The sequence below is a fragment of the Pseudophryne corroboree genome, chromosome 8 (genome assembly GCF_028390025.1).
Source record: "Pseudophryne corroboree isolate aPseCor3 chromosome 8, aPseCor3.hap2, whole genome shotgun sequence".
Lineage (NCBI taxonomy): Eukaryota > Metazoa > Chordata > Amphibia > Anura > Myobatrachidae > Pseudophryne > Pseudophryne corroboree.
In genome coordinates, this window is record NC_086451.1 from 480407737 (window position 1) to 480424619 (window position 16883).

At 46.6% G+C, this 16883-nt stretch overlaps 1 protein-coding gene, 1 non-coding gene and 1 pseudogene across 2 annotated transcripts in view; all 3 read left to right on the top strand.

Annotated features, from left to right (window-relative positions):
- The window catches only part of POF1B (POF1B actin binding protein), a 95990-nt gene that overhangs the window by 63023 nt on the left and 16084 nt on the right, over window positions 1-16883 (top strand). The window contains exons 5-8 of the mRNA XM_063938390.1: window positions 1647-1706; window positions 2319-2411; window positions 9247-9360; window positions 10154-10228. Coding sequence (XP_063794460.1) covers window positions 1647-1706; window positions 2319-2411; window positions 9247-9360; window positions 10154-10228 — 342 coding nt within the window. The remainder of the gene's footprint in view (window positions 1-1646; window positions 1707-2318; window positions 2412-9246; window positions 9361-10153; window positions 10229-16883) is intronic.
- LOC134953812 (U5 spliceosomal RNA) lies at window positions 4351-4458 on the top strand (annotated as a pseudogene).
- On the top strand, window positions 6077-6191 carry LOC134953765 (U5 spliceosomal RNA). Its single transcript, XR_010185766.1, has one exon. It is a non-coding gene; the product is annotated as a U5 spliceosomal RNA (small nuclear RNA).

A 16883-nucleotide genomic window follows, 5' to 3' on the forward strand; every position in this document is an offset into this window, starting at 1 on the left:
GTTTAGGACTAGGGGCGTCACTGGTGCAGGAGTCTCATAAGCTGCATTCAGAGGCATCTTGCATTCTTATTTCATGCCTCATGCCTCGGTGATGTCGCCAATTCTTAGTGAGTGAGCACCGTTTCCCCGTTGTGATGGGTCTTGCATGCATTCTTTGTGCCTCACACCTCCATGTTGTCTCTCAGTCTTGGTTAGTAGATATGCTGCGTTGTTGTACATCTTGAATGCAGTTGTTGTGCCTCGTGCCTCACGGATGTTGCTGGGTCTTTGGTTGTGTTGTGCCACATTCTCAGGGATGTTATTTCAGCTCATACTATGACTGCTTGCGGTTGAGGGGTACACAATAATAGAGGTAAATCCCCCCCAACGGTGTACCTAACTGCCCCTATGTTGCTAATTATAATGCAGCACAAAGTCTTGCTCTGCCATGTGAGGGCGCCTTCCTGCGTCTCGCCAATCCCCACAGGCCCAGCTCCACCCATTGGAGCAAACCTTTGCATGCCAGCAGTTCGCCGCCATCTTCACATTTGCGCGATTACACGTCACGCATTTGGCAGATCTGCGTTTGCAGCTTCCTAAATGCCATACGTGAGTTCCAGATCTCTCCTCGTCACTCTGCAGCAGCAGATCTGCTCATTATACAGTAGTTATTATTGCTGCATATGGGCTTCAGCATTATCCCACAGGAGATACACTCTGGCTGAGATTACAGCTCTGATTCATGTTACAGGCTGGAGGGGTAGGGAGTGTCTGAGGTCAGCCCTCACATTCCTGCCAGCACAGCAGGAACCCCGGAACAAGCCGAGGGGAATATCCTGCGGAGCAGAGACAGCGACCCAGCCTCCATCTGCGCTTCTGTCATTAGTAAAGCCAAGCTCCTTCTGGAAATAATTGCTGTATAATCCAGCTTCACTTTTTACAAGCATTGCCAAAGCTGTGGAAGAGGGTGTAATTCCCGCTCCCTGCGTAGGAGGAGGAGCGTTTCTCATCAGCTCCCCCATCCCAGAACTTCCCGATCCACTGGATGCATGTACCTAGACACGTGTGTGTGTGTGTGAGATACATATATATATATATATATATATATATATATATATATATATGTATGTATGTATTAGATGTGTGCGCATTTGTATATAATATTTCTATGGTACACCTTGTACTTATTATAGTCTATTTAATACAATGAAACTTAAGCCGGTTATACACTGGGCAGTTAATAAGATGATATCGTTCCGACGCGGATCGCAACAATAGATCGGCCACCTCGCTCAGTGTGCACCTGCGACCATGTGTCCCCATGGGCGGTTCCCTGGGTCGTCCTGGCATGCGTGCTAGATGCCCAGTGGGTCGCTGGTTGCATACATTGTGCAGTGTGTACCCAGCATCCGGTTTGCATTTCGTAGCTTCTGTATGTGGCAGGATCCTAATGTATGGATTTCATTCATCACCAATATCTAGTATACAGGCCGCCCGCACCGACGTGTGAATAATTAGCATTGCAGAGTATTGCAGCACACAGTTACTGGAGAAGATGTATGCACCTAGCGTAGCGATGGATATAAGGGACATGCTGACGTAGGTTATACGCTGTGTGGGGATTATTATCTGTCCACAACTTGTACTGAATTCTGTGTTGTTTTCAGGAAGTCCAGCCATATCAGCATGAGACCGTGCGCAGATACATTGTGCAGAATCCCGAGCAGGTGGGTCACCGTCCTGGCTGAGATATTGTGTGCTATAATATGTGCTGCATGAGCTTGTGCAAACCAATGTGTATTCATAATCTGTGCACTCAGTTGCCACTTTCTAGTACCGAGCAGGCTGAACCCCCTCCCCCCCCCCCCTCCTCCCCCTTCTCCCGAATTGCCACAGGACAGCCTTGTACCTACGTGAACTGGACAGAAGGTACGGGAATATACCATATACATTCCTGCCCATGGTGGTATTATGGCGTCACGCAATTGCTGCAGATGTGGTGGCTGCAGAATCTTGCTGCAAATTCTCATTCCGGTCTTGGATCTGAACAGCAACTGAACCTCTTGACCATTGCTGCATGCTATTATGCATTGAGATATTGCCATGTGATTGGCTGATTAGTTATTCGCACTAACGAGCAAGTGTACCTGATAAAGTGGCCACTGAGTATATGATATGTAATTTATTCCTCTGGCGACATAAGAGAAAAGAGAGGGGATGGGCACGGATTGGGGAAGCGTTGTGCGGTTGTATTACCCGGTGCCCAGAGCTGATGATTGAACTTCTCAGATGTGACTTTGTCATTGGTGACTGTAATATTATCCATCGTTTTCATTCAGCAAACCTACCTGAAAGGTGTGAACTACATCCCCTCCAACAATGTCATCTACGAGAAGACCATCAGGAGAGTGGAAGTGGCGAGTCCAGAGTTGGTAAGTCTTGTGCCTGGGTATCTGGCTGCACCAGACGTCGGCCATCTTGGGTCTGTGTCCGGGTAGCGAAAGAAATATTTGGTTTATTTTTGAGGTGCCTCTACAGGAATACAGTCACATTATGGATATATACAGTACCCCCTCCTCCTGCGCCAATATCTACAGTGTGTTTCTTTTTCATCCACTAGGGGTCACTGGAGTACTCTTGGGATATGGACGGGCGGAGCCGAACAAAGGCACTGAATATTCAAATTTAGGACCCTCCCACCCCTCCATATCCCCGAGTACCTCAGTGTACTATCTCAGTGTTTTTTCGGTGCTCACAGCACGAACATCGGCTTGTGGTATAGCCACACTTGGATTTTTATTTTTATTTTTACACTTAGCACATCCCTTCCCAGTTTCTGGAAAAACATGGGTCCGGGATAGTGCCGCTGCACGGGCAGCGCATGGCGTGTCGGTCCTCACAAAGAGCACCCTCACAGCCACAGACAGCATGGCGTGTCGGTCCTCACAAAGAGCACCCTCACGGCCACAGACAGCACTGCTTCTACAAACAGCAGCCAGGACTAGAGAGCTGGACGGGCTTGCAAGAAGCCGTCGCAGCCATAGATCACTGGAAGCTGACTGGAGCTGGACGGAGCTTACAGACATAGAAGCCCCGTCACAGCCAGGACTACAGAGCTGACGGAACTTACAGAAGGCCGTTGCAGCCATGAGTCACACCACTGCAGCTGGCCGGAGCTTATACAGAAAGTCCCGTCACAGCCAGAAGTTACAGAAAGGTAGGCTGGGGAGCGGGGCGGTCAGCGCAGGCTGCCGCCCCGCTATGTGTGGGTTAAGGTGCAGTAGGTTAATACAATACAGCTCCGTCCCGCCGCACAGCAGGGGGAGCTCATACCCGCCAAGCCAGCCACTACCTTCTGAGGAGACAAGCCGTCCCCCGGCAGCCGCCAACTCCGTCCTGCCGCATAGCAGGGGGAGATCAGACGACGCTAAACAGCCGCTATGTATCAAGACGGGGTCATCAAACGCCCGTCCCAGCGCTCCGGTCGCCGCCAAGCTCCCTCCTGCCGCACAGCAGGGGGAGATCATACGAAGCAGCTGCTCCGTCTGACATCAGGCCGCCCGTCCCAGCGCTCCGGTAGCCGCCAGCTCCGTCCTGCCGCACACTGGGCTCCGTACGGCTGCACAGCAGGTAAGCCATACTTAGTACCAGTATGACCGCCGCTCCGTCCCGGCCTGCATACACAAATGCCAGGGCAGGCTTCCAACACGGCCGCCCAGCTACGTCCGGCCGCCCATCAGTCTCAGTACAGAGACGATCACAAGTGCAGGCTTCCCGCAGATGATCATAGGGGGGGAAGAGGCACGGTGGAAGCTGGCGGATATATGACCAGCTGGGTATATATATATATATATATATATCTATCACAGATATAAGCTTGTTACCGGTACTGACAGTAATAATTGAACTATATTACTGGCTGTGATTTTCAGAGTTGAACCTATATTAATGGCTGCGATTAACAAGGCGAGGGAGCCTATATTAATATATTAATATTAATGTCTGGTGTGATAATGGCCTATCAGCTTATGTATATATTTATTCATAGAACAGTTGTAACCGTCCTGTGGTTATACTGTATAATAACCTATACGGAAAGGTCAGCATGGCAAAGGGGCCATTTTAACCATGCTGCCTGTTGTTTTCCAGTTTGTGATTCTGGAACATTCCTGCCCTACATCTCTGAGCCACCAGAGGCGCAGGGGTGTTAGTGGGAATTTTTAATCAGCATAAGTAAGCCATGTAAACTGTTTTTCTACATGATTCTAGAACATTCCTGCCCTACATCTCTAAGCCACCAGAGGCGTAGGGGGGTTAGTAGGAATTTGGTTCGGGTTTCATAGGCCATGTGAACTGCTTTTCACATAAAGATTACTCTGTTTTTTCTTCACAGCGAATAAATCTTTTGTTTTTCCTAAAGATTTCCGTAGAGAGAATCAACCTTGAGTTAATATTATTTTGCTGTTCACCAATACAATATATATATATGACATGATAACGTCATAAGGCGTGCAATGGCTGTCCGTGGCCTATTGGGGTGTCTGTCTGCATAGCGAATAAGGCTCTAGTGCAGACTAAAAATAACATTGGCATCGGAGTCTCGGAAGTTATTCCGCCAGCTCTAACAAAAGACAGTTTTCCAAAGGAATTCCCTTTGGGTACCACAGTGTTTATTTAACTGGTCTTCTAATGTAATGCACGATTCTATGTCAAATCTCACACAGATAACTACGAGTGAGAAGGGTTCATTAGACCTGCACTCAGATAGTGCAGGGTTGTTGCCAACATACATTGCTAAATTACAGGGAGTCAAGGTCTCCATTGTTCCACTTAGTAGACTTTGACCACTATTTAATCGTTTACAATATGACGCCATCCGACATTGGTAAATGCGTCTGTGTCAAACATTATAAAGACCCATGAAACATTTGGGTCACTAGACATTACGGTTAAAAGAAGCTACAGAGTATATCTGTAAAGCTTCTAACGACGTTTCATCGTCGCCAGTTCAGCACAAGGCCACAGCTTGTTGGTCCTACATTTGATATTCAGCCGTTAATCGAAACGGAATTCTTGTGCCGGCATTTAATCCCTTTAGACTTCAGTTTTCAAGGCGGTGATACACACACTCACGCCTTGTAACGACAGGTCGCTACGGTCTGCAAGCCAGTAGTTTGATGACCTCTTTTCCAATTGTGGGAGCGCGTCTTTACATGTTACCTTTGCGGGGTTTCCAGACTTCAACAGGGACATGACTGCCTCTGTCGAACGGATTGGCAGGTAGCCATTTGGTTTCTACTGGGTTTCAGCTGTCTTTATAATACAGGCAGAGTCAGGGTGGCTTATTCCCCTCTGGTTGGGGGAACCAATCCATACAGCTCCGTCGCAGTTTCAATCAGCAAATCACTTACTGCAGTTTGAAAATGGATTTGCTGCGGGTAGTATTGACATATTGGAGCCACAAAATTGAATACTGGCATTTGATCTTCACAATGCGTATATACCCATTCCGGTTTGTTCATCACAGGTTTTAGCGTTTGCAATTCGCCACAACCATTAACCATTTCATGTCTACCGTTGCTTATCGCTTTGGGTATTTACCAAAAGTGATGTTGGGATGATAGCTCATCTCACATAAGAACTCTGTCTCAACAAAGTTCCTCTAACTTGCGCTACTAAGGTATACTGCGGTAGCAGATCAAGTTCGAAAACAATCGCATCTAATTCCGTCTAAACGATGTCAAGGCCTAGGTAAGATGATAAATACGGTAAATCAAAGACTTTTACCTACTACACCAGCAATAACAAATGTACGTCTAGTAATTAGTGCAAAGCACGCACACTAGCGGTACATTGGTGTATTCACCTATTAAGAATAACGATGGGTTTTTCAATTTAGTTCGCCACCCTTCACTCGCATTTCCCACAGAGGGAAAAGGGTGCATATACTCTGGACGACAGTCGCAGAGGGTCAGGATTTGTAGTTAAAATCAGCAACAAAGGTTCTAAAACACGACAGATTGCTGTCGATATATGTCCTAGAACTCTGTGCATTTTACAATGCTATACATGATTCGCTTTCAGTCGGACCAGGTATATACTCTGGTTTCTCTTCAGGACGAATAAATCTTTCGCCTTGTACTAAAGATTGCTGTGGAGAGGAACAACCATGAGTTTCATGTAAATTTTTGATGCCTGTCTCACGCTGGCCTTAAGCAGTCAAACAAGGCAACGGCAGTTGCATACACAACAACCAGTGAGAACCAAGTAGCCGCATGGCAATGCGGCAGGTAACTCAAATCCTCAATGGCTCAGAACACCATTATGTGAAAATGTCAAGAGATCATTATGTGAGTGGACATCTGTTAGACAGAGGATCTCACCCGTCAGGATTTGGATCCTGAAAACTGGACATTAAATCTAGAGGTGTTTCATATGTGAGTCCACAGAAGGGGGTTACCCTCAAGTATACATGATGGCATCTCGCCACAATTACGAAAGCTCAGTATGTGTACAAAACAGATCACAAGGGCAGTGGCGGTGGAGTCTCTCACATTCATGTGGTCATTCAGCATCGTGTATCTGGCTCCACCATTTTCCGCTGCTCTCTCCGTTGTCAAAACGGATCATAAGACAGTTTGTCACAGTCATACTGGTGGTATCTCATGGGTTTCGGAGAAGTTTGCTTCTCGAATTTTCAAGGAATACTTGCACACGATCTTGGCCCGCTCATAATACGTCCAACCTGTTACATCAGGGAACGTTAGTTTACCCATAGTTACCTATGTACCTATTATCTAAGTACCGCAGCTGCGGTTGACGGGGTGAGGGTTCAGACCGCCCTCTTAAGAAATTGAGCATTACAGTATCGGTTATACTAACCATGTTACGAAATAGTAAGCCGTTTAAGGCAGCTCATTTTTACAAAATTTCGTGTGCTTACATAGGTTGTAAACCTCGGAAGTTCCAACATCATCCTTCAAGTAACCCGTATTCTGTTAAACGGGGTGGGATGGAAAACTGCGTGGATCTGCACGAAGAGTGCAGGTATCTGTGTGGTAAACTTATTTTCAAAGACGTTTGCTTCTGTTTGCGTCTGTACACATCTTTCTACAAGGTGTCATCAAAGTTCACACTCTATTTCTCCCACCTACAGCGCCAGGCGACTTGAAGTTGGGTTCAGATTTCTTACAGTTTTCATATTTTGAACCCTTCAACAAATGGGAATTAAGTTTCTCACTTTGGGAAAACATTTTTCTTCTAGCCTTGGCTTCGGCAAGGGTTCTGTTTTCATATTTGGGTGCCTTGTATTCCAAGCCACCGTATTTCAGTTTTCTCATGACAAAGCAGATCTTCGGACGAATCACGCTTTCGTATTCTTCACATCAATGTACCAATAGGGGTTCCTGTGTGGACAGCACATTCTAGAATTCTGAATGTGGTACACGCATTACGCGTTTATATATGTCCCGAACGTCAACAGTACGTGATATGAATACGTTGTTTGTTCTCTATGATACTGCCAACTGGGGTTAGCCAGTTTCTCAGCAGACATTATCCAGTTGGGTAATAATAATGACTACAAGTCAGGCTTACTTTAAGGCTAGGTTACAATCGCCTAAGTCAGTAATAACTCATCCCACAGGTTCTGTGGGAATGTCAGACCCAGTGGGTCGTGGAGTGTCTAAAACGCGGCTATATAGCCTTCATGTGCACCATGTTGGTGCACGTTTACACGTTATAAATGGGGCGCCATCAGCATCTAGCCTTGGGCTGCCTACTGTTACAAGTATCAAACAGCTCTCCCGCCCACGAGGGAAGCTTTGGTACGTCCCAAGAGTACTCCAGTGACCCCTAGTGGATGAAAAAGAAAATAGGATTTTGGTACTTACCAGGTAAATCCTTTTCTTTGAATCCATAGGGGGCACTGGACGCCCACCCAGAGCAGTTTACCTGGGTTGTTTTAAGCTCAAGGGAGCTTAGGGTAACAAGTTTTACTTGATTGATATTAAGCTCAGAGGAGCTTATGGTAACACATTTTCACCGATTGGTTCAAATTATAAAGTTCTATCGGTTATGGCGTCAACTGTTTAGTTGACAGTAAGGTTATGGGTCAACATTGTGGTTGTCCGTTATGTTATAGGTATTCTCCATTGTCAACCTCTCTATATCGTTCCTGTTCGCTCAGTAAAAAACACTGAGATAGTACACTGAGGTACTCGGGGATATGGAGGGGTGGGAGGGTCCTAAATTTGAATATTCAGTGCCTTTGTTCGGCTCCGCCCGTCCATATCCCAAGAGTACTCCAGTGCCCCCTATGGATTCAAAGAAAAGGATTTACCTGGTAAGTACCAAAATCCTATTTTCTCTGTGCCGGATATAGAAGTACTATCATTACTGTCAGTGAGTGTCTCTAGCTGACCTTTAACCTATGATGAGGCAGCCTGATTGGGCCTGACGACCAGGTCAGACACGCCTGGAAACTTTATGTATTTGCCAAAGTCTCATTCTTAGGGTGAGATGTACTAAGCAGTGATAAAAGTGGAGAAGTCAGCCAATGGAGAAGTTGCCCATGGCAACCAATCAGCTGCTCTGTATACTTTTATAGTATGCAAATTATAAATGTTACGTCATTGCTGATTGGTTGCCATGGGCAACTTCTCCACTGGCTCACTTCTCCACTTTTATCAGTGCTTAATAAATCTCCCCCTAAGTCTGCAAAGTGATTATTCTTTCCTCCCTGCACTGTAGAGTAGTTGACTCATTTGGCCAATCGGTGTAGTCGGCGGTTGCATGTACATGCCCCTGACACAACCACGGGTCACTTAGTGTACAGGCGACCGCCCTGTTACCTCTCCGTTATGCCCATTCAGCGACAAGTGGACAGTCGGATGAGCAGTGTATGACTCTGATGATGCCGTTAGATGCTTGCGCTCGGCTACGGAGCATGCGCAGTGCTGGAAATCGCACACTCTGTCAGCAGATTTGACCACTCTGTAGCAGTGATACAAATATATTACCAGAGTCATTGCACAGAGAGCTGTCATAGTGTAAAGTGCTAGAGAAGTAAGTGTAAATAAATAATATTACTGGAGGGCGTCTGCAGAATACAGGACTGTACGTGGCGCAGACACAAAGCTGCGGCGCACACAATCCGGTCCTGGGATCCGTATAGTAACACAGAGCACAGACACACAATGACCTGTGTTACAGATGTTACTCGTAGATGGAATTGCTGCTGTAACTTGTAGCGTTTTCTCTGTACAGGACAGAAGGACCCGGATCCTCAGTGGAGCCAGCGTGTCCTCATTGAATGAACAAGTGGTTGAGCAAGTGGTGGAGCAAAACAACCAGAGCCGAGTCTCCATCCAGTCTACGGAGGTAACGTTGTGCGTCGTCTCCTGACTGCTGTGTGGGGTGTTTATGTGTAAGATGTTTTGTAATCTGGGTATTCAGGACACCCTATGACTCTTCCATCTCTCATCCTATCCCTCTGTTCCATGCTCACAATCTACCCCATCTGTGTCACCCCCGTCTGTCCGCCCCTCCCCTTTAGAATGTAAGCTCTCACGAGCAGGGCCCTCTCCCCTCATGTACCGTCCTTCTCTTACTTAGTCTATAATCTACTCCATACTCCCTACAATGGCACCTAACCCTTGGTTGCTGCCACCCTGATACTCATTTGAGTGTTTATATACCATTACCTTGTCCTACAATGTCATGTAATAGCAGTCGCTGTTTTCTTGTCTTGCTCATCTGTTTATGTACCTTGTCAGGCGCTGCAGAACCCTTGTGGCGCCATATAATTAATGGATAATAAGAATAGTGTGCATATGGCTGATCGGAGCACGTTTTTGTGTTTGGACTGTTGTAGAAGGGGGGCGGTTAGGTAACCATGGTCCATGAGTAGAGTGGTAATAATTCCCGTCCTGTAATGTCCTAGTACTGTACCAAACTCCCATGGAAGGACTGTTTTACCTTTCTTCGTTGCTGTTACATAGAGGCCAGTAAAATGAATTTTTTGTGCTTTGCACAACCTATTACTGCGTGTTATGTACTGTAAGAATCTTGAACAAGGTTTTCTTTATCATAACTGCCCTGTGTTACGCAAGTCTACTGTGCGACCGTGCAGGGAATGGAATTGGGCCGCAGCTGACTCTGCCTTGTCTTGCAGAACCTGATAACGGAGCAGCAGAGCCTTCAGCAGCAGAGTGTTCAGCAGCAGGCGTCCGTGCAGTCCATTGAGCAGGTAGGAATCGTACATTCATATTCCGTGGCCGTTATATAATATAATGGCCGTTTCCTGGTGTCAGTCGGCCTATTGCAATTGTTATCAGAGTTCTGTAAGCGGCTTTGAAGTGCGGGCGGACAACGTGTAACCAGTCAGAGTGGCAGGGCTATAAAAGTTGACCAGCCTGTAGCCCAGTGTTTTTCAACCACTGTGGTGCGGCACACTAGTGTGCCATGAGTTGTTTTCAAGTGTGCCGCCGGAGATGCCCGTACTAGTGTACCGCTGCCAGTCCAACTCTTCATTTTGGGTTGCATTGGTCACTTCCTGATCCAGCTGGGCAGTGTATGGTGATCGTATGGGCATTTTTAACTCTACCCCCTGGGACACTCCACATTGAAAACAATTGGCATTGGCATAAGGACTCTCCTGTGTTTGCCAGCAGATGAGCCTGGCACAGACTCTGTACTGTACTGTACTGTGTTCTTCTGGTGGCCAATGTGTTTTATTTTTTTGTGGGAAACAGTGTGATTTGTTGGGGTTTTTTTTCATGTGGAGGCCAATTAGTTTTTTCCCTGTGGGGGTCAATGTGTGCGTTTTTTTCCTGTGGGGGACTGATGGTGTGCCTTGGCAATTTTAAAATCTTGTTCGGTGTCCTGCAAGTTGAAAAAAAAGGTTGAAAATCACAGCTGTAGCCAATCAGAGCATACTTCTTCACAAGGCTAGAACCAGCCTGTAGCCAATCGGAAATGTAGAATAGTCACAGGTCTAAGCCACCTGTAGCCAATCAGAGCATTAGAATCGTTACTAGAGTAGATAAACCTTCACTATTCGCTACATGAAAGGTCATGAGTGGGAGAGTGCGTCATTTAATTGGTCTTCTGATGATGAGTGTTAGTGTCTGTATATACTATGGTATGGTATAATTACCTAGCGGCTATTCCACTAAAATCTTATGTTTTCACCAGAAAACGTCTGTGAAAGATACTTTCAATATATTTAATTTTTAAAGAATCCGTCATTTAAAGTATTACATTGTGATTTGCGGTGGAAAGTTGTGAAATTGTGTTTTGAAAAACAAAATGATATAATAATGTGCTTTCTAATAGAAAAAGAAAAGGGTCCTTCAGTAAATATTTAATGTAGATAATAGTACAACTGGAATTTAATGATCCTCTAATTGATCCTTAACGATCTTTCATTATCTGATTACAAGAGACCAGACAGCAGAAGGCCATAGAATTCATTGTAGATGTGGTGCCACGCATTGGTAAAAACTCTGCTGGTTCTCTAAATCCTATTCCTTTCTCTTTGGAAGAGTTTGGTGAAAACAAAATAAAACCAATATAAAAATCTGATTACAAATACTAGAAAAATAAGCATTAAACTGACAAATCAAACTTTGCTGCGTTCATTGGGAAAGGTACACGGACGCAATTCTGCGTGGATATAGCGTGAGAGGCGCTTGGGATGTTACAGCATATAACCCGGGGAGCTGGCACATAGACAAGTCCAGTCAGAATCCATAAGGACATTACTCTACGTGATATTAGTCAGAATGACCTGGATATGATCTACGAGGGGAAGTAAAGAACGGCATATCCGAGTATGAGCCAAAGACATAAAAGCACTACAGAAAGATTAAAGGATTATGATCAAACCGTCTAACAAAGGGAAGAATAATAATAATAATTATTATTATTATTATAGCACGGTGTATACACAGGTGTGAGCTGCTTCTTCCTGACATCCGATCACTATATTCTGGCATCATGCACACAAAAAGGCCAACGGCCATTGGAACAATATTAGGGGATGCTGATGAGGTGGACTGGAACAGAGATAACGCCATCTACTAAATACTGACCAACAAATCCATGGAACAGCATTGGGAGATAAGTTTGCAACTGGCTACATAGACCTCTGCATGGAGTTTATGGTATGAGGACTTCATATACTGAAAAGCCTCAAATTCTGGGACAGATACATTGGTGATATCCGCATGATCTTACCTGGCGGCGAACACTATCTACGATGGATAAAAGAACTTAGAAGACCGATCAACAGCAAATGGCTGTGATCAGACAGTACCAAAGAACATAAGTCAGCAGGCAGTATAGTCCCTGGTGACGGTCAGTGCTGCACATTGTACAGTATAGTCCCTGGTGATGGTCAGTGCTGCACATTGTACGGTATAGTCCCTGGTGACGGTCTGTGCTGCAAATTGTACGGTATAGTCCCTGGTGACAGTCAGTGGTGCACATTGTACAGTATAGTCCCTGGTGACAGTCAGTGGTGCACATTGTACAGTATGGTCCCTGGTGACGGTCAGTGCTGCCCATTGTACAGTGTAGTCCCTGGCGACGGTCAGTGCTGCCCATTGTACAGTGTAGTCCCTGGTGACGGTCAGTGCTGCCCATTGTACAGTGTAGTCCCTGGTGACGGTCAGTGCTGCACATTGTACAGTGTAGTCCCTGGTGACGGTCAGTGCTGCCATTGTACAGTGTAGTCCCTGGTGACGGTCAGTGCTGCACATTGTACAGTATGGTCCCTGGTGACGGTCTGTGCTACACATTGTACAGTGTAGTCCCTGGTGACGGTCAGTGCTGCCCATTGTACAGTGTAGTGACTGGTGACAGTCTGTGATGCACATTGTACATTGTAGTCCCTGGTGACGGTCTGTGATGCACATTGTACAGTATGGTCCCTGGTGACGGTCTGTGCTGCACATCGTACAGTATAGTCCCTGGTGACGGTCAGTGCTGCACATTGTACAGTATAGTCCGTGGTGACGGTCAGTGCAGCACATTGTACAGTATAGTCCCTGGTGACGGTCAGTGCAGCACATTGGGGGTAATTCCAAGTTGATCGCAGCAGGATTTATTTTAGCAATTGGGCAAAACCATGTGCACTGCAGGGAAGGCAGATATAACATGTGCAGAAAGAGTTAGATTTGGGTGGGTTATTTTGTTTCTGTGCAGGGTAAATACTGGCTGCTTTATTTTTACACTGCAAATTAGATTGCAGATTGAACACACCCCACCCAAATCTAACTCTCTCTGCACATGTTATATCTGCCTCCCCTGCAGTGCACATGGTTTTGCCCAATTGCTAACAAAAATCCTGCTGCGATCAACTTGGAATTACCCCCAATGTACAGTATAGTCCCTGGTGACGGTCAGTTCTGCACATTGTACGGTATAGTCACTGGTGACGGTCAGTGCTACACATTGTACGGTGTAGTCCCTGGTGACGGTCTGTGCAGCACATTGTACAGTATAGTCACTGGTGACGGTCAGTGCTGCACATTGTACAGTATGGTCCCTGGTGACGGTCAGTGCTGCACATTGTACAGTATGGTCTCTGGTGACGGTCATTGCTGCACATTGTACAGTGTAGTCCCTGGTGACGGTCAGTGCTGCACATTGTACAGTGTAGTCCCTGGTGACGGTCAGTGCTGCACATTGTAGGGTGTAGTCCCTGGTGACGGTCTGTGCTGCACATTGTACAGTATGGTCCCTGGTGACGGTCATTGCTGCACATTGTACAGTGTAGTCCCTGGTGACGGTCAGTGCTGCACATTGTACAGTGTAGTCCCTGGTGACGGTCAGTGCTGCACATTGTACAGTGTAGTCCCTGGTGACGGTCATCGCTGCAGATTGTACAGTATGGTCCCTGGTGACGGTCATTGCTGCACATTGTACAGTGTAGTCCCTGGTGACGGTCAGTGCTGCACATTGTACAGTATAGTCCCTGGTGACGGTCAGTGCTGCACATTGTACAGTGTAGTCCCTGGTGACGGTCAGTGCTGCACATTGTACGGTGTAGTCCCTGGTGACGGTCTGTGCTGCACATTGTACAGTATGGTCCCTGGTGACAGTCATTGCTGCACATTGTACAGTGTAGTCCCTGGTGACGGTCAGTGCTGCACATTGTACAGTGTAGTCCCTGGTGACGGTCAGTGCTGCACATTGTACAGTGTAGTCCCTGGTGACGGTCATCGCTGCAGATTGTACAGTATGGTCCCTGGTGACGGTCATTGCTGCACATTGTACAGTGTAGTCCCTGGTGACGGTCAGTGCTGCACATTGTACAGTATAGTCCCTGGTGACGGTCAGTGCAGCACATTGTACAGTATGGTCCCTGGTGACGGTCTGTGCTGCACATTGTACAGTATAGTCCCTGGTGACGGTCTGTGCAGCACATTGTACAGTATGGTCCCTGGTGACGGTCAGTGCTGCACATTGTACAGTGTAGTCCCTGGTGACGGTCAGTGCAGCACATTGTACAGTATAGTCACTGGTGACGGTCAGTGCTGCACATTGTACAGTATAGTCACTGGTGACGGTCAGTGCAGCACATTGTACAGTATGGTCCCTGGTGACGGTCTGTGCAGCACATTGTACAGTGTAGTCCCTGGTGACGGTCAGTGCAGCACATTGTACAGTATAGTCACTGGTGACGGTCAGTGCTGCACATTGTACAGTATAGTCACTGGTGACGGTCAGTGCTGCACATTGTACAGTATGGTCCCTGGTGACGGTCTGTGCAGCACATTGTACAGTATGATCCCTAGTGATAGTACTACACAACATTAATAAGCAGTGACATAAACTGTGCATAATGTTATGTAATTGCAAACACACAGCATTGCGTCCTGGTCTGTACCAGGGCTATAGCAGAGCATTGCGTCCTGAGCTGTACCAGGGCTATAGCAGAGCATTGCGTCCTGGGCTGTACCAGGGCTATAGCAGAGCATTGCGTCCTGGGCTGTACCAGGGCTATAGCAGAGCATTGCGTCCTGGGCTATACCAGGGCTATAGCAGAGCTTTGCGTCCTGGGCTATACCAGGGCTATAGCAGAGCATTGCGCCCTGGGCTGTACCAGGGCTATAGCAGAGCATTGCGCCCTGGGCTGTACCAGGGCTATAGCAGAGCATTGCGTCCTGGGCTGTACCAGGGCTATAGCAGAGCATTGCGTCCTGGGCTGTACCAGGGCTATAGCAGAGCATTGCGTCCTGGGCTGTACCAGGGCTATAGCAGAGCATTGCGTCCTGGGCTATACCAGGGCTATAGCAGAGCATTGCGTCCTGGGCTGCATTGTCGGCAGTGAGCAGATATGTGAGACATGTAACACAGCCTGCGTGGAATGTGGTCTGGCCGCCCTCCAGGTCTCGCACTGGAGCAGCGTTGCTGGTTGCCAGTTACGAGTCCCGTGTGATTACCGCTCTTATGGGCTTAGACCAACCAAACGAAACCGGTTTTCTCTATTCAGCTTTTTCTGTCATTGCTGTGTGTAAATGTCAGCGCTTCTTGGGATTTCTGCCTCTTCTGCTTAACAAGCAACTTTACTGCAGACGCCTCCTAATTGCCTGTCACATCCTATGTCCTGGCCCCACAATGGCCACTTTTACTATGTAACATCTCTTATATAGAAGTTCTCAGGAAAACTGAAAGTAAAATAATCCACTAATTGCTGATATATAGATGGTGACAGGAACCTGACAGAATGGAAGATGATGGAGATTATCTTTGTTCTCTGGTGGAGCAGTCACTGCACCCTGGGGAACCTCTGAAGGATTAGTATATGGGGGTCTTTTAGATGTGGAAGCAAACCCAAAAAGCACCCAACAAGGCAAAACCATGCTGCAGTGCATGTGGGGCAGATGTAACATGTGCAGAGAGAGTTAGATTTGGGTGGGTTATATTGTTTCTGTGCAGGGTAAATACTGGCTGCTTTATTTTTACACTGCAACTTAGATTTCAGTATGAACACACCCCATCCAAATCTAACTCTCTCTGCACATGTTACATCTGCCCCCCTGCAGCGCAGCATGGTTTTGCCCAATTGCTAACTTTTTTGGTTTGTCAACAAAAAAAAACAGGCCGTAGAACCATAATATGTGGCATCAGTCCTAACAAACTTACATTTCATGGTTGTTGCAGCGTCAGCACGGTTATCCCTTGCAGTCTGTCCAGGCTTCTCCAGGGTAATAGCATTATCCAGCCCCCAACACACATTTCAGTATTGCAGGGGGTCCACAAATGTCTAGGTACACCCCAGCCAGCTGAAATGGTGTTCTCTTTGCGCAGGAAGTGAGCGGTGCAAATATAAATGGTGACGTCCCCCCCCCACAACCTGCTTAGAGTTACAACTGGTAATTGCAAAGTTCTGTCAATGAATACAAGTGTTCAGCTAAGCAGCGCATGGTATCTGGGATTAGATGTGTATGATTTGTGAGACAAGGGAACATTAATGTATTTATAAATATTGCATTCAGTTGCAAATTGTTTCTCTAGTTAATTACATTTTGTGATGTTTTTTGCTGCCCAATGCTGTTCCAGCCTCCTATAATCCTATAATGATATTCGCCAGAATACGACCAGAGTTGTTTTTCTTCTTCCTATCCCCCCGGGGCGTCTCATGAACACGGTGTTTCTGCTGCAGACTTGTTTCCTTAGAAAACTAATTGAGTTCTCATCAATCCATTTTAGCTTTGGCAGCTCATAATTGTGCTAAGTCAAAGCTTGTTTAGGGTGTGGCGCTCGAGATGTTTAAATTAACCACACGCGAAAATGGCAAAATAAATCCACGGTACAGCTGACGTTTGTGGGGAACTCGCACAACTGAGCCGCAAGTGAAACTATTGCAGACTAATAATCTGGCTTCATGGCTA